Genomic DNA, 19,710 nt, shown 5'->3' on the forward strand with positions numbered 1-19,710 from the left:
ATAGGATGTGCTATACTGAGGGATATTATGGTATTTCTTTCTAAATTGCAGCCCTAGAGTTGGCTGCCACCCACTAGGTCAGCTATGACCAGTCCATTGTGTGCCTCAAACCTGAGGGAACACCTATTAAGCCTTTTGTGAGCTGAAGGAAAGTTCTTTCTTGACTTGGCATTCCATGTTAGTACACTAACTCCTTCCCTTTGAAAAGGGGAAGTCTAGCACAGCCATCTCCAAAGAACTGCTCTTCAAAATTCCTCCTTCATCTTCCTCTCTTCCAGGCTAACTTCTTGAAAAACTACTATGACTTTGTTTGGTATCCTCTTTTATTTTTTCTAAGCCAAAACTTCAATTTTAATATCTGGTTAAAACTGTATTCCTGTGACCTACAAAAACCCAAGCTCCCCAGACACATGGACTAAAGGCCACTGCCCTCCCTCCAGCCTTATGTCTTGCCTCTCCATTTGTCCACATTTGGTACTCTCACAATGTCCAGATGCTTGTTTAATTCCCCATACCCCATGCTTCATTCAGCCAATAAATAGCCGATGAGCATTCACTGGGGCTAAACATCTTGAGAGATGGCAGAGGAAAATGCTGAGTAAGGGAGAGTCCCCACCGGTGAGGTACTTAACACCTAGTGATCTTTCAGCCTTCTCTCTTGACACTAAACCTTCTCCTGACTCCTTTTGTAATCCTGTGTTTCATTTCTCAACACTCCTCTAGGCATCATCTTCTGGAAGCTGTCCCTCATTCATCTGTATCCTAACAGGATGCCCCTTCCCTCCAGAAAAGTGCCCCTCTTTTCCACTACTCTAGCACTAGGCATCTATCTCTCATAGACCACACTGTATTGAAATGATTTGTTTCTACTATTTCCCCATCTACCCTATAAACTTTTGGATGGACAGTGTAGTCTTCCCCCTTGTTAGAATGCCTAGTACCTAGCAGAATGCTAAATAACTATAACTGAATGAAGTGACAAATATGTATAAAAGCATTTGGATTTATTAACTGGTAGATATTTATATATATTTTTTAAACTAAGCAAAACTAACAGTGATCTGAGGTGAATATACTAGGAGATGTTTACAGAAGACAAAAGAATGGGCTCTATTGAATTTTCTCAGCTGTCCCAAAGCTTGTTGACTATTACTTGCTAGAAAGTAACTTTTGAATACTATTTGTACCTGCCCTAGACACATCTACAATGCCTTTATTGGGAATTCTGCTAAATTAAGATTCTTTTTAGAATTTTCTGAGTTACTTAGCTTTTGCTTAACTTAGCTAAGTCAATCTGTGGCTTTTCTGCATTCCCATTTTTAGCCTCTTGAAAATAAGATTGTTCTATTCTCTTGTTGTTTAGGGTTAAGGGAGGTCCCATTCTTAGTTGTGACACATTTTTTTGCAATGCTGGAGATTGAACCCAGGGCCTTGGCATATGCTACACAAGCACTTTGCCTCTGAGCTACACCTCCAGCCCTGCAAGTGACACTTTGAGTAGAAGAAGGGGTGAACTTGATCTTTTTCAAAAGCTTGGTCCAGAGGTACCCAGAAAAGTCTTCTTAGAACACTGGCCAGGGTTTGGTAAACTCAGAAATCTAAATAGTCTAAAATTCCTGGATTGCCATGGATCTGGAAGGCAATAACTCTAAGAAAGCTCTAAAATAATCTCATCTCTCCAAAATGCTCAGAAATCAGAATGACAGATTGTTGGAAATCAGAGCCTCATGATGGATGGAGAAAATCAGATGCCCCCTACATATAAAATTTCATATATAAAAAATATGTAACTTTTACATATATGCATAGTGTGTGTGTGTGTGTGTGCATGTGTGTGTAGAAAGAGATAGAGAAACTCAGAATGTTTCCAACTTGATCTAAAGAGCTTCATTAAGAACCTTAAATAGCTCTCAGCTATTTAAAGTATTCTATGATTTGTTGGTACAATAACTTGGAAATGGCATATCTGCTTCCAAATCAAAGATTTCCGAAAGCTTTTTGAAATGAAATAAGAGCACACAAATATAAGGAATCAAAAGAAATGTATATTTAGGAGAAATCTGATTTTTGTAATTAAAGCTATTCCATTTTATATATTATAAAAATACATTAGCATATGTTTTTGAAAATGTTATAGGCTTTTTCATGTTGTGCACCAAAATAGCTCATGAGCAAGCAATTCTTGTATTTTTGTTTTCAGCTTGTGCTTTGGAACACTACTATAGTTGCTTCCTGAAAAAAATGAAAATAATACAAAATAATTTTAAAAAGCAGTAATAACATACAATATGATTTAAACTGTTTGATTAATTTTAACTTTATAATAGGTTGATGGGGCAAAAATAATGGCAAAAGTAATGTTCAAAAGTTAGTATTTCATCAGTATGGAGGTTCTTCAATAAACCAGGAATGGAAACAGCATATGACATAGCTATACCACTCCTCAGTGTTTATCCTAAAAACTAAAATCATCACACTATAGCAATACATACATACCCATGTTTCTAGCAATACAATTCACAATAGCCAAACTATGAAACCAGTCTAGGGGTCCATCAGTGAATGAATGAGTAAAGAAATGTAGTATATATACACAATGGAATTTTATTCAGCCATAAAGAAAAATGAAATTATGTCACTTGCAGGAAAATGGATGAAATTTGAGACTATTATGTTAAGTAAAATAAGTCAAACTCAGAAGATCAAGGGTCATATGTTTTCTCATGTATGTGGGAGCTAGAGAATAAAAAGGAAAAAGTAGAGAATCATGAAAAATCAAGGGATATCAGTAAGGTAGAGGAAAGAATTCAGGGCAAGGAAAGAGGGAAAAGGAAAGAAAAGAGAAATACTGGGGAATGATATTTGCTAAATTTTATTTTTATATCATGTGTATGTATGAATATATAACAACAAATCTATTATATACAACTATTATGCAACAATAAAAAATATGGAAAAAATCACATTGTATAAAGATGTAGCATTTCAAGTTTTATCAATTTTATGCTAGAATTAATATATATATATATATATATATATATATATATATATATATATATGGTAGAAATGTAGAGAAAATTGTGGTACTTACATTTTTTTAAGTCAAGCTTTGCCATTTTATTAGCAAAATGTCATGATTCAACCAATAGTATTGTTAAGTCAGAATGCAAAGTTATGAAATAACCCATCATTTCAATGCATTAAAGGTGTTTAAGTAATTTTGTCTTAATTTAAAAATGGCTATGTATTTAGCAGCAAAGAAGTTAACTATTTGATTTGGAAAAAGTCCTGAAAAGACTCAGAAACTTGGGCTGGGGCTGGGGCTCAGTGGTAGAGCCCTTGCCTAGCACGTGCAAGGCTCTAGGTTCAATCCTCAGCACCACATAAAAATAAATAAATAAAATAAAGGTATTGTGTCCAACTGCAACTAAAAAAACTATTTAAAAAAGACTCAGAAACTCTTATAATTTACTAATGATTTGAAAATAGAATTTTCTTATTTGGTAAGCTACAAACATTGTCGGGATCAAGCAGAATTAAAGTTAGTGAAGATAACTGGAAAACAATGCATTTAATGAGGAAAGACAAAGTGCACTAGTATATATAAAGCAGTACTTAACACATGTCACCAAGCAGACCTTGCATTTCAATGCTTTGAGGAGAAAAAGAAAATGAATTTAAGCAATATCTGTTCTACTATTATAAAATGAAGAAGTGACCTTTTATTATAATTCTGGAGACAAGAAAATGAGCATAAGAATAATTTATTGGTCATTTGCCTGTTTTCCCTCAGCTCCAGGTTTCTACACCCCTACCCTACCCTGCTCCCTGCCCCACCATGCTCTTCTGTTTTCAGCTATGAGAAGACAGGACCTGGTCTCTGCAAAACACACTTTTCCCTTGACAGCTGGATCCTAATTAGCTTCTGCCCTCGAAGGGAAGCCAGGATTTTCTCCTTCTTGTATTAGGGCTGTTCCTGGAGCCCCTGTGGTTGGTTTCAGCCTCCATTTTGTTTTGTTAAGCCCCAAACCAGCCTTATTGAATGCCCTTATCCTGCCTCCCTTATATTTAAATTTAAAATCTAGCCTTGGCTTTTATTACCTGAAGTACTTCAGTGTCCTTCCTACTCTACCCCATGTCCTTCCTTGACCTTGTTAATATTTCTTATGTGAAGCTTTTATTTCATTAATTGTTGGAAATTTTTCTCTATGAAATCAACTGCAAACTGATTAACATCTGCCAATCAATATTCTTTACAATTTGCCTATACTACCCAACATTTCCCCCTAAGTCAGAGGTGAGGACTTGATGTTCTTTTAAGAGTTACAGTCAACTAAACCATATTTTTAATACCTATAGCATGTAGAGCATGTGGTCTTCTAAATTCTCATAATTGAGTGACAAAGATAGGTTTGCATAAAAGTTTAATGCAAGTACACTACAGGAAGGGCTATAATAAAGATAAAAACAGATACCTAAGGAGAGGGTAACTAAATATTTTGTAGAAAGGGAAATGATAAGGGAAACTTGGTAGTAAAAGTGGAGATTGAGCAGAACCTAGAGGGTGCTTGGAGAGGTAGACTGGACAAGCAGGACATAGCCCAGGCAGAGGGAACATGCAGAATGAAAAGAATCTTTTCTAGGAATGATTTGGAAAAAGAAGGCAGACTTCAAAACTGATTTTGGAGCTTTTGGTATTGATTTTGCATGTAATGATGAATCTTTGAGGATTCAAGAATACCATTATAGCTACATGATCTTGAATTTACCATTATAGTTACAGATCTTGTGCTTATTTAGGAACCTAAATCCAATACAAATGTAGAAGACAGAATGAAAGTGTGGGGGACTGTAAGCAAAGAATGCAGGAAACTGTTATAATAGGTAAAGTGAGAAGTAAAATCATAAGTCTAGCAGTGACTTTAAATGAGGAACAGAGATGAGCCACTTGGTTGGATATAGATAGCACTAAGACCACTTGAGACGTGGAGCTTGTGGAAAGGGAAAGTCTAAGAAGTATCAAACTGAAGGATCAGAAAAGATGGCATTGTCATTAACTGAGACAGAGTGACAGGAGGAGAAATGTTTGGGGGAAAAAAAAGGAATTCAGTGTGGAGCAGGTGTAATTAAAGATGCCTTTATTTATTTATTTATTTTTTGCCTCTCACTTCTTTCTTTACTTCTACCATAGCCCTATTCTTGAGTGCCTTTTTCCTCTCTCTCCAGATCTTTTACATTTTATACAACAGTACCAACTTTCATGTGTTACTGATGGAGTGACATTTACAATCTTCTGTAATCACTGTAGCCATTAGGGACCTTTCCCCCTTTCCCTCCTACTAATCTCCATAATATTCACTATCACTGTTTTCTACATATTGTACTGGCATCTGAATTCCACCATTCTAAGAACCTTATCCCATGTGATCCAAGCTAAGCTAATTAAATCCTGTGGCCGCAATGATAGGATCAGTGTCCCAAGCATGTGTCCTAAGCCAGGTCAATGGCACAATTGGGGGATTTTTGCTGGATCTTTTGGAAAGAAGTTTGTTCTTTCTGCATTGGCTGCTGGACTGGTAGAAAGTAAACCTGTTGGTGAGTACTTTTGCCATGAGGACTGGGGAAAGGAGTTGGCCTAGAAGTGAAGCTGCCACTAGGAGAATAAAGACAAAATATAGAGAGCACAGGTTCTGGATGGCATTGCCTGAGTCCTTGGCAGAAACCAGACTACTTCTGGGATGTTCATCAGGTGATCTGTTCACTGCCTGAACCATCTCAAGCTGAATGTCTGCCCCTTGCTATTGAAAAGGAGTGGTGACATTACCTGTGGTTTTCATTTCCTATGTTCTTTTGTAGCAATGCATAATGTGAATAACATTTCCAGTAGGGCTGCCTAGTCTCTGCCACCAAAGCTCTTAATCCTCTCTGTGTCCCAGTGGTGCTATGCAGAAGTACTGAGCACATGACCTTTACTTGGGAAACATTTACTGGTATCTGCATATGTGGAGACATATCTTACATAAAAAATGAACTGTACCTACCTACAGTTACATTCAAATAAAAACTGAAGCCATAAATATTTCCAAGAATAACATTCGTCCCATCAGAAAGCTAATGACTGTTGTCAAGAGCTGAGCAGATGTAGCCATAGCTGACATTGTGCTGCTGCTGCTACTGCTGCTGCCACTGCCACCACTGCTAGTGCTGCTGCCACTACCACCAGGGACAAGCTGTGCCAGCAGGCTGAAAGTTCTGGATTCTACCCGAGCCACGTTATCCAGGAGAAATTCAATCTTAAAATTTTTTCCTAGGAGAAAGAAAAAGAATCATAGTAATTGACTTCCTTGATTATTTTCACACAGTTCCAATTTGGGTTTCATTACTTTCAGTGTCTTATTCCTAATGAAGAATTTTTGGAAATGAGTCAAGTGAACTAGTTTTAAGCACAAACAAGTGTAGAGAAGGTCTCGAGTGAGAAGAGTTCCATCGGCCCATTATCTATGGGCAGGGAACCTGGGTAGATTTTCTTTGTGCAGCAACAGAAGCTACTTCTTAGAGTTCTTTGCTAGAGAAAGGAGACAGGCTGTTGGAAACACAGGACAAGAAGGCAGACAGGTGAAAGTGCTGAATCTCTGTTTCCTCCCTGCATACCTGACCTGGGAGTGGGGAAGTCTCAGCTCTATGTGGGAAAGATACTGATGGATACTGAACACCATATTTTGAAAAATTTAAGGCTACAGAAGAGTTGAAAGATAGTACAACAAATACCCCTGTGCCCTCCTCTCAGATTGAACAATTTTTAACCATCTTCCACATTTGCTTTAAGTCAGAGGCTGTTTTTGCATTGTACCATTGAGACCCTCCCTCCCTCCTTTCCTCCCTTCCTCCCTTCCTTCCCCAGGTAGAAAGAAACCTGGGGAGATATTGTTAACATATATAGAGTACTAAGGATAAAAGCTTATCCAGATATTTTTAAATCCACATGTTAAATCTTCCCACAGTTTTGATGTAAGATAACCAATATATTTTTCCCTGATACAATCTCTTCTCTGAGAATACTGCTATCTAATAGCAGTAACCCCATAGAGCAGGGCTTAGAATACTTCTAAAACCTTGTGAGTTCTTATTCCTCTGTTTTTTCTATTATCTCTTTTTAAAAATTCACTTCTGTTTTCATTCTTCTTTTCTCTTTCAGGGAGAGAATATAAATACATCTCAACCTTATTTGTGTCTTTAGAAATAGTATCAATGCATTCCATCACTTTGAAGATGTATGGACACTGTTCTATACAATTCCCTATCACTGACAATTCATGAGATTACTGTATTTAAGTTTCCCCTTTTTTCAGCCTGAAATAAAAACTCTCCATTTTTGTAGCAGGTGCATTTTTTTTCTTAACATTTTTCAGTGAGTAAAGAATTTAAGGTGTATTTTGCTATTTATTTTGGTTTTCTTGTTCTGCAGTGTGGTGAGAAAGGCAAAGCAAACCTTTTGGTGAGACCACATGGAGGAAAACTGAAGAACCCAGCCCAAATTCAGAATCACGACCTGAGAACTACAACCCCAATCAAGCCATTCTAGGCAACCCAGCTAAATGTAAATGACTGCTGAAGCCCCTGAAATCATGGAACAGAGATGAGGTTTCCAGGCCCAAATTCTTGACCCAAACAATTGTGAGCAAATGGAATGGTTATTGTTTTAAACAATTAGATTTTCAATTGGTGTGATATGTAGCAATAGGAACTGAAACAAAAACTAGACATTATGTAGGTTGATAGATGAACATGTCTCAGAAGTCTGTTAGCAATACTATCTTTATCTAGGTTGGTCAAAAATTCAGTCTCAATATTTCTTCTCCCACCCTTTCCTCACCTGAGTCTCACATCCCTATTTTCTCTTCTACAAGCCACAACCCGTATCTCCTCTACCAAGGTGGCCCTGCTTTGCTCTGCAGAGCAGACTGTAGAAGACACGGTTGCTGGTCTGTCAGGATGCAGTATGATCTGCAAGGGGATTTCCTGCAATGCAGTGATTGAGTGGGTATGTACTAGAAAGAGCCCAGGGAAAGATGTTTTGTTAATTTTCTCACATATACTATTTTTTACAGTAATTTCACTGTAGCTAATCTATAAACTGGCTAGCTGATAAAAATAATTAAGAGATGACTATATTTGCATTCCCTTATTATATATAACCAGGGACCCCATACTTGATGAGAGAAAGAGGAAAGAGAGAGAAAAAGAGGAGAAGAGGAAGAAGAGGAGGAGGAGAAAGAGGAGGAGGAAGGGAGGGAGGGGGGGAGAAGGGAGGAGTGAGAAACAAAGAAAGAAGCAGCATGGCTTTTCTCCACAGCAGGTCAGATATACTGAGGGAAGACTTGAATTAAAAAAAATACTGTATAAAATGAAAGTGTTTTAATTATTGTTTTATTACCACAATAAAATGTCAAAAACTATTTTACTGCTTTAACACTCCCGTGATCTAGTTACTTTGGAACATTCCTACTTGAAACTGCAAATTTGAAGACCAGATCTTTGCCACCTGGCACTTTCTGGCTCCGCCTTAATGAAAAGATGAGCAACCTTCTCTTCGGGCAGTGTTTTGGTCAGGTGCCTCATTTTCCATAAAGTTCCAGTGCTACCACCATTTATGCTGATTTATAAAAGAATTTGACTCTGTCCTTAACCAGCAATCATCAGAACATTGTAGGAACTTGTCTGAAAGCACCACATTGAACTCATTATCACTTGATTCTTATTGAACATTAGGTTAGGATATTGCTGTTCACTAGGCAGACTGAACATATTTGGTGTAGGGCATTATCAAACCATAAAGAAACAAAAATAAAGGGGAAAAACTCTTTGAAATTATTTTAGCTTTTGGTTTTTATTTAAAAAATTAGAGCAGTTTTGAATTTTTCCCCCCTATTTCACTCTTTGTACTTATTTTTATTCAGACCTATGTGTGTGTTTGACATGAGAGAGCAATGGTAAGAAGTGGGGACTGCTACTATATAACTTTCAGAAATGTTCTTATATGGGCCCCAGGTTGGCTAGAAAGATTAACGGAGATCTGTCTCAAGTAGATACCCCATTATCCATCAGCAGCAGAAAGCTGGTTTTGACTTTTTGTTTTTCTTTTTTTTGTTTTTTGTTTTTTATATATTGCTGGTCTCCAGCAGAATAGCTTCTGCCAGCAGAAGTTATGCCATCAATTCCTAAATAAGAAGCATCCCTGTGGAAGTTACGGCTGTATTTACTGTATCAACATTGAAGTATCACCTAGTACAGGTTCACTGGGCACACTTTTACAAGAAGTCAGAGGAGTCTTTGTTTCGTTCTCAGAGAATGTTACAATTCTCCACAGCAACTGTTTGTGGATCTGATAGGTGCTGGGAGTCATGATAATGCTCACGTTTTCTCTTTTGCATTGACTTTGAGAAAGACTATAGCCAATTTTCTAGTTCAACTGTGAACTCCTTCATTGGGTATTAAAGCAATTTATACTTATGCTATTGTTTCTTTTCTTGAATTTGAAAATTTGTATATTATTTTTTCTTACTATATAACACATAGTTAGTGAGAAAATTAAGAAGAAACAGTGTATAAAAAGAATATATGAATCATGATATTTTCATGTATATCCTCAAAATGCTTATTTCAATTTGTTTTGAATATAAAATATATTCTGCCTTCTGTAATTTATTGACCAAAGTATCAGAGAATGTTCTTTTTTTAATATTTATTTTTTAGTTGTACTTGAACACAATACTTTATTTTACCCATCTATTTTTATGTGGTGCTGAGGATGGAACCCAGGGCCTCACATGTGCTAGGTGAGCACTCCACTGCTGAGCCACAATCCCAGTCCCTCAGAGAATGTTCTGTTCATTAAAAGACAATTATAATTATCCCTATTATGAGAGTTCACTCACCTGTTCTAAGAGGAGTAAGGTCTGTGTAGTTGGCCCAACAGCTGCTAAATGGAATTGTTGTATTACCACTAAGGCCACTGATTAGGTTATTACTGGAGTCCTTTAGCATAGCCTTTAAAGTAAGTGAAGTAATCCCTACTGAGACACAATTACCCTAAAGGAAAAAGAACAACAGGGAATTGTAACAATGTCTCTTTCCCATGCTTAAAAACAAAAACAACAAAAAAACCCCAAAACATGCTAATCTTCACTTTTCAGAATGCCTAATTATAAATTTACAATTTGCAGAAGCTCCTTATCTCACATAAGAAGCTCATAGATGAGCAGAAGCACAACTTTATTTAAATTAAATGTTTTAAAACACTAAACAAGGTTATGCACAATAAGAGTCCAACTTCTAAGGGGCAGTGCAGTCCTCATGTCACCAGCATTCCGGTGTTAGCTAAATTGGTTCAGTCTCCTGCATTTATAGCTCAACCTCTTCACTTAGGGACAATGTCCAGTGGTGACTTACATCAGAATCTACTGCCTTTACTGAAGGTTGCTGAGAGAACGGCTGCCCTGGCTGTGCTGCCACTGGCTGGGCTATCACCAAGAGTGAAGACACAAAAGCCACATGGTGAACAGGAAACGCAGACCTTTCAACTGGTTCGGCAGTCACCTGGCATGGACAGGAGTAAGGCTCTCATTTTGTAGTAATAAACTGCATTCCTCAGCAAGTCCCAGCCAAGCTAAGTACAATACAGTCATTGTTGATTTAAAAATATGTCTAATATGTAAAACTTGTATTATTACAATATTTCCTTTAGATCAGATATAAGAAATACAGTTACAAATATTTGAAGGAAAGCACATGTGGAACCAATACACAGTTTAGAAGATATATTTCTTTTTTCAATCTAGTTTATTTATTTTTTTTGAATGACATTGTTACCACCTTAGTGATTCCATAAAAAATAGTCAACAGTGAATTACAAAGACAAATCCTCTAAGTTACTGTATTCAGTTAGAAAATGAGAGTTAAAATAAGATAAGCAACAATACTCTAAATTCTTAAAATGCATTTTTTTTTTTCTAATTGCATGGTCTTACCTTAATCCAGCCAGGATCTTTTGGGCTGGGGATAGGATTGGTAATAGACATAGAAGAAATATTAAAGCCCAAGATACTACTGGTTTTTCCTAAAATTGTGGCTTTTCCAAGAGAACCAGCAATTTCCTGGAGTTCATATAATTGCATCTGACCTATAAGGAAACAGTATTATGACATTTTGATCAAAAGAATATAGGACTGTAAAGACACGAGTTTTTCACTTTAGTTTTGTATGCCTTGCTCCTCACATTATAGCATCCCAAAACTTTCTAGCTATACCTGGAAAAAACATGACCATTCGTGAGTTACGGCAACTTAAAAACTCAGTAGAATATATTTCAATCTGGAATTAGGGAAAATACAAAGGTAGATAAAACAAATACAAGAAAAAATGAAAATACAGTGAGATAATATCTCAATACTTTCCCATGTCAGTTTCTGTTTAGAAGCAAAATACTATTGTGCTTTTCTATAATAATATCTTTTTAAAAAAATAGCATGTTACTTTTGGAATGGAAGAATAGTTAGCAAATCCATTAAATTATATATGTTTATTAGTAAGTTGCTAAAGTTATCATTAAGTTGCCAACAAATTGTTACTTGCCTAGAACATTTGACAATTTTTAAGGTTTATTTCAACACTACATATAGTTTCTGTTCTCTTTTTCTAGCATGGCAGGGCTGGTATTTCCTCTTAAGTTTACTCTAGCCACAGTCCTCCTTACCTTATGAGATGGCACCTTCACGACTCATATTCTTTGTCATAGCCTGGTGCTTTTGCTTGATCCCTTCTACTGCACCTCTCTGCCACATCATAACTAAGCAATTATTAATTTCTGTCTCCACTGTCAAAATCCTAGTTAAAGCTATCATCAGTGGATCTCATATCCATTCTTGTCCCTTTCTGCTCGACTCCATACACTGTAGTTAGAGTGATCTTTCTAAAAACAGCCTATAGTCAGAATAATGGTTTGATGTACTGTAGGCCTTGCTAAATACTTGTTTCCAGGTAACCTGCATCTTCCATAACCAGAGTCATGCCTTGAGGAGTCAAACACTGAGTTTCTTCCATTAAGGCTAAACCATGAAGCTTGGTGTATTCAGGAAAAGGAGCTGATGACTTTCTGGGCCATTGGGTCTAACAAGACACTTTGAAATCCATAGTCAGAGAATTTTAGTCCCTGTCAGCTTAAAAAGTCTCTGTTGGGGGCTGAGGATGTGGCTCAAGCGGTAGCGTTCTCACCTGGCATGCACAGGGCTCTGGGTTCGATCCTCAGTACCACATAAAAATAAAATAAAGATGTGGTGTCCACCAAAAACTAAAAAATAAATATTGAAAAATTCTCTCTCTCTCTCTCTCTCTTAAAAAAAAAGTCTCTGTTGGATGACTCATACCCCTTTGGGCAAATGTTCAATCTTTCCAGATTCCTCTCTCATCCCTGACTCCTTCCAGGAGAGCCTTCTCCAGAAAGCCTCCCAACCATGAGGTCCTGTGAGATCTAATTACAGCAATACCAAGGCACTTTGTATCCATGTACTACTTACTACTACTTGGTCTAACTGCAGAGTGGCAGCTCTGACCTAGTTTGTACTCTGAACAGATTCCCTCTGACAGTTTGACATGTGGAGGCATTCGTTTCTACTGACTGCCATCTAGAAACCAAAGACCTTAACTTTAAGACCTCTTATTCCTGAACCCAGGACCCTGCCTGCCCAGAAGTCTTCTTAGTATTTAAGTAATTTCTTTCTAAGACATCTGGGGACTTCTGGGTATCCTAATACTATGCGAAGGCTATGGAGAGCCAAGAGTACAACTGTATTCACATCTTTGTTTCCATTTTCCAATATTTTGCTGTGATTCGCTCCATACCACTTATAAGGCTATTCTTAAGACTTGAAATTTAGTGCCAGTTGATATTGGAAAACACATCATTAGCCTATTCTTCCTTGCTATCCCCATGTTGCATGTTCTCAAACTAACACCTACTTGAATAAATCTAACAAGATAAAACTGCTTTAAAGAGATGGATTGGGAGGAATTGTGTGTGAGAAAATTTAGGTGACATATAAAAAAAAATCAACAATTTTTTTGGACATCTTGTGATTAGTGTGGTAAACTTTGGACCTCACTATGTGCAAGAGCTTACCAAGGAGTTCTAAGAGTAGATGAGTAACCTACATGTGTACCATGAACCACTACAACTCCTATACTAAATTTATAGTCAAAATCATGTTGACTCCAAAGCACTGAGCTTGTAAGTCCAAGAAAGTACAAGGATAAGGGAGGAAAGTCAGCTATGACTCTAGGCAGAAAACAACATGGAAAATCTCTTTGCAACACATGCCTATAGCTTCCTATGCTCTTCCAACCAGGAGGGTTTCCTTGACAGATTCTGCATCACTAATCTCTCAGCCATGAGGTCACTTTCTTTGGCAAATCTTCCCAGATCTATTATATTGGTCGAATCCTTTTTTTTAATTTGTTAGTTACTACAATAACAAAACAAAGTCTGAAATTCCTTCACATTTTCAAATTTGGTTGGTATTACAGGAATAAAGAAGGGAAGTGTTTCTAGGCTTCTCTAGAATTTTCAGGTGTGGGGCTAGTGGGATTTCCTGAGGCCTGGCTCACTAGGCCCTGCTAGAATTATTTATGGCAGAGAACTCGGTAATTACATTCTCTATTTCAGAGTCTACTATTCATACCTGTGGTGTCATTGCTTAGGAACTGAGTGGGAGGATCGCCAATCTCCAATTCAATTGTGCCTCCCGTGGATCTCTTCCTCCGCATATTCTCCCCTATTAATATTTTGCTGACACGGATTTTGTCACTTGGTATTTTTAGGAACAAGACAAGATTTCTAACCAGATTATGTGAACTGTAAAAGTCATCTTCTGTAATAGCAGGTAGTTGGAAAGAAACAAATATGACTGTGGCAGTGTAGATTTCAACAGGTACATTTCCTTTAACCAAAAGGTAAAGCATTTGGTAAGTCCTATCAAAGTAGTTTTCACCCAGGACAGTGGAGTCCAAGTGAGGAAGGAATTGCTCTATGATGGAAAAAGATCAAAACAACACAGTTAAATATATTTACATCATCACAATTGCCAGTCATATTTAGTATTTGTTTAATTCAGAAAATTCCAAAAAAGTTCAATATTATCACTTTCATTAAAAAAGCATACTGAAGACTTAAAAACATTTATAGAACTGACATGCAAAATTAAAGACAATTATTTAAATAATACCATTAATACTCATTATATATTTAATGTATTTTAAAAACCAATTAGCTATAAACACAGCATAAATGAGAAACGAATCTAGTTTCTAGAACTAGATTCGAATCTAGTTTCTAGAACACAGAAGCTTATAATCCTATACTTGTAATTCTCTTTATATAGTCAGAATTTTAAAGCCTTGACTGAGGCATTTGGTAATTCAAAAATATAAATTTAAGAGCCATCTAATTTATGGAGTGCCATATAGCAATTCTTAAAAGAGCATTTATAATTCAGTGTTTCTATTTTTATGGAGTACAAAAGAATCTAATAAAAATGAAGCATATACTAAAACATCTCAGAAGAATCTTAAGCCAATGGAACAAGTTTACATGTTAGCTGAAATATCCATGGCTAATGAAAAATTCTAGGGAATTGAACTTTAGAAAATTGATTGAGCTTATTATATATAAATGAGTATATATATAATTTTATAGCAGACTATCAATAATGTTTAAGAAATAATAAATTCACTAACATATATTGAGCCCAAAGGATGAATAGTATAATAGTAATTTAATATAATAAGACATGTAACTTCTTACCACATTTCATAGGGAGACCTACTAGGAAAAGGAAAGTAAAATCTTAGGGAAGAAGAAAATATTTCATATGAATGTAACAGATTATAGCATTAAGAAGTCATTTCATTATACTATATATTTCCTCAATACCTAGTATAAACTCTGGATGCCGTTTGACATAAATATTGTGTGAATCTGAGGAAATTGCTTTGTATTATAAATTGAACATTATATTATAAGTTGAACATTCTCTCAAGCTACTGTTAAAGGTGCATACACCACTTATCCTAGGTAACTTTCTTATCACATGAAATTTCTTATCCATGAAATTATCACAATTAATAAAGGAAGCAGAGACACATATATAACATTTTGGATAAGCTGAAAAATATATCAGTATTAATAATACAGATACAGTATATTTGCATTCAAAATGCCAAAGCAAAAATTCACTTAAAAGCAATGCTATTGGGCTGAGGATGTAGCTCAGTCATAGAGCACTTGGCTAGTAAATGTGAGACTGAGACCCTGGATTTAATGACCAAATGGCCAGTACAGGAAAAAAAATCAAAACTTTTTGTTGTTGTTGTTTTCATAAAAATAACAGCCTATACATACATTTATCAATATGAAGGCAGTAATAATGTTGTTTTCTGCCCTTTGGCACTTAAAAAACAATTCCATATATTAAATTCTGCCTATTGAGAGTTTTTCTTTTCCTAACTTTGAATGACAGGGTGCTTGGTACCATGTGTGTTAAAAATTTGTGAAAATTAAGTTATAAATATGTATATGTGAAAAGGGATAAAACTGATTCTCTTAGGTTTTCAAGAAGTAAGATAGCACAATGGTTAAGTTCATGAGTTCTAGAACTTGACTCTGTTCTTGCCCTGTTTGCACCAGAGTTGAGACTGCTATGAAATATATGCCCCTACCAAGTTCATACCTGGAAGCCCTAATCCCCAATATGCTGATATTTGGAAAGGGGCCTTTGAAAGGTTTAGATAAGATCATGAAGGTAAGGACTTTCTGACATGTAGGAATGTCTGTGGAAACATCAGCTATTTGTTTTATTAGTCAAAATAGACTTGTTTTATAAATGGCAACGAGTACAGGTCACTCATAATACTCCCAAGTTGAGCTTATATTATGGTCTACAGCATGCATTCATGTAATGGTGAGCCATGATTATGGATCACATCTAAAAATGATGATCAGTAACACACAGAATGGTATATCTGATGCTAATGTCATTAAAATAATCTTGTTTCACATAAAAAGACTTAAACAAGCAGAGAATGAATTGTGATTTTATAAGAATCGCTAAGTGAGTAAGTGTATCCTCTACATGTATTTCATTTAAGCCACATTTACTTTATCATATTTACTTCCTAGTGTTAAGATAGTGTTATACTAGCTTTCTTGGCAATACACCTGGTGACTACCAAATAACTTAGGTTCTGACCTCCATGAAATAGAAGTAAATAAGAAATAAAGTACTAATTTTCTGAGCAAAATTTCTTTGGATATAGGAATAATTAAACTTAATGTATGTCAAATGAAAACTTCAGGGAGCAAAGGCAGCCCATCATTTAAAAAAAAAAAAAGCCTTTTATTTTTATGTGTAGATCGATGAGTTCCATCAGGAGTAATCTTTTAGGACACGACATACATGAACATGTCTTAGTGTTTGGTGGACCGCAGCCAAAAACTTATTTTCTCCTGTATTCATCAATAGCTAAGGAATTAAAAATGTTAATAATAAAACATTGCAAAGAATTTTATTAGTAACACAAACAATCATGTGTACTGCACTTTTCTGAGAAAATACCTGTGTGCAGATGCTTATTAAGTTTGCAGTATTTTTGCTGGGTGTTCCATACTGTATTTTTGGGACAAACCAATGAATTGTTCACATACACATCCAAACGCTGAAGTGTGGAATAAAAAATTCCTACTAGAATAGCCTGTTAAAAATAAACATGTTTGTGTTTTAAAAGATTAATGAAACAGCATATTAGAATTTAGCACTTAAAAATGTCCTTCAACTATATATACAGTCTGTAAAATATTAAAACTAAGTTTTGTGGATTTAGGGCAAATATTCAACTAAATTTTAAAAACAGGCTTACTTTCAGCTATTCATTCACATGTTATAACCTAACTCTTAATTGACGACTCTCTGTAGAATATTTTAATATATAGGAAAGAAATTATTAGAAGAATATCACTGAGTTAAAGGAAGGGTTCCTTAAAAAGACAACAAAGTCCAATTCAGGCTTTCAATTCCAAGGGCAGAGAAAGGGAACACGTAACCATGCTCTGTATTATGGAGTCACACAAAATTGAATACTTAATGTTGAAAGAAATGTTTATTGTTGATAAAAGTTTGTTAGTAAGACTTAAAAAAATCTATCACAAGATTTTGTTGTTCAATTTTAGTGTTTGTATTCTCTCCATTTTGTGCTATCAAACATGACTACAAAGTAAAAAGACTAGCTTTTGCAACATCAAGGAAAGATTAATTGGGAATCTTTGGGAATCTTATTTGATATTATCTTGAGTGGCAGAGAATATTAATGGTCACATTACTTTGTCATTGCCATTTTTAATTTTAAAATTAAAATATTCTCTTAATTAAAAAAAATCAAAAGTCATGTTCCTATCTCAGCCTGGTATGAGTGTAGCTGTAGCAAAAAAATCACTGCCTTCTTTGAGCTTACATCCTAATGAGGTCAGGGAGAATAGATAACAGAAACATTAATAGTGAAGTCTGAAGCATATTAAAAGGTGCTAAGTGCTATAGAAAAAAGAAAAGGTAAATCATGGTAGGAGAATTGGAAGACCCAAATGGTGGGAGGTGATCAGGATAGATCTGTTGAGAAAATGGTAATTGAGAAGAGGGGGAATTTAGCCATCTAGGTTATAATGTTCCAGGCAGATGAAACACCTGAAACATACTTCCAGGTGGTAGCATGTATGGTATACTGAGAAACAGCAATAAGCTCAGTGTGGCTGGAGGATTAGAAGAAGCAGCCAGGGAACTAAGGGATGGGGAAATTCACATAGGATCCTGAAGATTTTTGTGAAGACTCTGACTGTTGTACAGTGAGAGAATAGTGGGGAAATCATTGCAGGCTTTGGGGCAGAGGAGAGAGCTGATTTGTGTTTGGCCAGAGAAGAGATCTGATGGTTTGCAGGTATCTTTCTGTCTATTAAAGTGAGAATAGACCATAGACAGGCAAAGACAAAAGGAGGAAGACAAGTTCCCTGCTTTAATACAAGGAAAGGATAATGTTGACTCCACTGGATGGCAGCAGTAGAGGTGGTGAGAAGTGATCAAATTGTGGATATTTTGAAAGGAGACTAAGCAGAATTCACAGATGGATTGGATGAGAAATGAAAGATTAGAGGGGTCAAGAGTAGTTCCCAGGGCTGGGGATATAGCTCAGTTGGTAGAGTGCTTGAACAAGGACCTGGGTTCAATCCCCAGCACCACAAAAAAAAAAAAAGAGTGGTTCCCAAACTTTGACTTAAGCAACTGGAAAGGATGGAAATTTCTATCACCTGAGAAGAAGCAGATATGTCTCTGTTCCTCCACTCCTGAATTCACCTTTTTTTTTGCATCATATCTTCCTGTTCCTAACACTCTGGGATTTTGAAGTCTCATACTCTTAGAAAAGAAAATCTAAATTATAGGACTACCGTTCAAACTCATACTATTTTTCTCGCTGACATGGTGTGTATAAATTTAATATCCCAGCTGAATTCATTTTATAGCAAATATTTGACATTATCAAAGATATCTTTTATGGTTTGGATATTATGTGTCCCCCAAAAGCTCATGTTAGAAAACATGAATGTTCAGAGGTGAAATGATAGATTATGAGAGTTGTAACCTAATCAGTGGATTAATCCATTTGATAGGTTAATAATACGAATGTATTACTGGGAGGTAACTATATGCAAGTGAAACATGGCTAGAGGAAGTGGGTCACTGGGGGGCATGCTCTTGAGAATTATATTTTGTTCCTAGTTCGCCATTCTTTCTCTGCTTTCTGGCTCTGATGAGCTGAGCATCATTCTTTTCCACCATAATATTCTGCCTCACCTCAGGACCGAGTCAGCTAACTAGGAACTGAACCTCTGAAATTGAGCCCAATATAAATTTTTCTTCCTTTAAATTGTTCTTGTCAGGTAATTTGGTCACAACAACAAAGATTCAACAAAATATTTAGAGTAATATGCTACAATCTCTAAAGTAAATTCCAAAGATATTTCTCTTTCTCTTTCAAATACACACACACACACACACACACACACACAGAGCAATGAAAGAGTAAATATATAATATTCCAAGTGTTCATTTGGGATGTACACTATTTTTATGTCAAAATTCAAGTTTGCTTGCTAATCATACATCATAGGCATCACTGTCATGCCTCATATATGAAGCACCAAATCCACTGAATATTTGGAGGAGGCATATTTGGTATCTGTATATATTTTCAGGCTGAGGAAAACTGTGAGCTAATAATATTTTTAGTAGTAAACTAATGGTTCTTCAAAAATGATCTTTAAGACTGACAGTATTCATCAATCTCATTTAAAGAGAGTGATAAAATCCTTAGCAGATAAAAATATTTGCAGATAATATTATTTTATTAAAGACATTATTTCTATCCTATCTTACCTTATTTTGGTCAACATTAAGTAACATCAATCGAAGATTCTGAGGACTGGTACCAGTGAAGTAGACTTCATAAGATTTGTTTAGAGCCACAATGCTGTGAAACAGGGACAGTCTTCTCTGACATGTGTATCCAGCACACCAGCCATGATCCTGGGGGCCTAAGTCCATGCAAAATGAGATGTCA

The 19,710-nt window shown here is 35.9% G+C and overlaps 1 protein-coding gene across 1 annotated transcript in view; it reads right to left on the bottom strand.

The window, feature by feature from the left end:
• Positions 1-2,152: 2,152 nt before the first annotated feature.
• The window catches only part of Pkhd1l1 (PKHD1 like 1), a 140,432-nt gene continuing 122,874 nt past the window's right edge, over positions 2,153-19,710 (bottom strand). The window contains exons 71-78 of the mRNA XM_027948491.2: positions 19,527-19,684; positions 16,665-16,800; positions 13,734-14,078; positions 11,028-11,179; positions 10,450-10,596; positions 9,936-10,089; positions 6,042-6,307; positions 2,153-2,232 (exon numbers count right to left, since the gene is read on the bottom strand). Coding sequence (XP_027804292.2) covers positions 6,054-6,307; positions 9,936-10,089; positions 10,450-10,596; positions 11,028-11,179; positions 13,734-14,078; positions 16,665-16,800; positions 19,527-19,684 — 1,346 coding nt within the window. The 3' untranslated portion in view covers positions 2,153-2,232; positions 6,042-6,053. The remainder of the gene's footprint in view (positions 2,233-6,041; positions 6,308-9,935; positions 10,090-10,449; positions 10,597-11,027; positions 11,180-13,733; positions 14,079-16,664; positions 16,801-19,526; positions 19,685-19,710) is intronic.

Source organism: Marmota flaviventris, chromosome 15, assembly GCF_047511675.1.
Source record: "Marmota flaviventris isolate mMarFla1 chromosome 15, mMarFla1.hap1, whole genome shotgun sequence".
Lineage (NCBI taxonomy): Eukaryota > Metazoa > Chordata > Mammalia > Rodentia > Sciuridae > Marmota > Marmota flaviventris.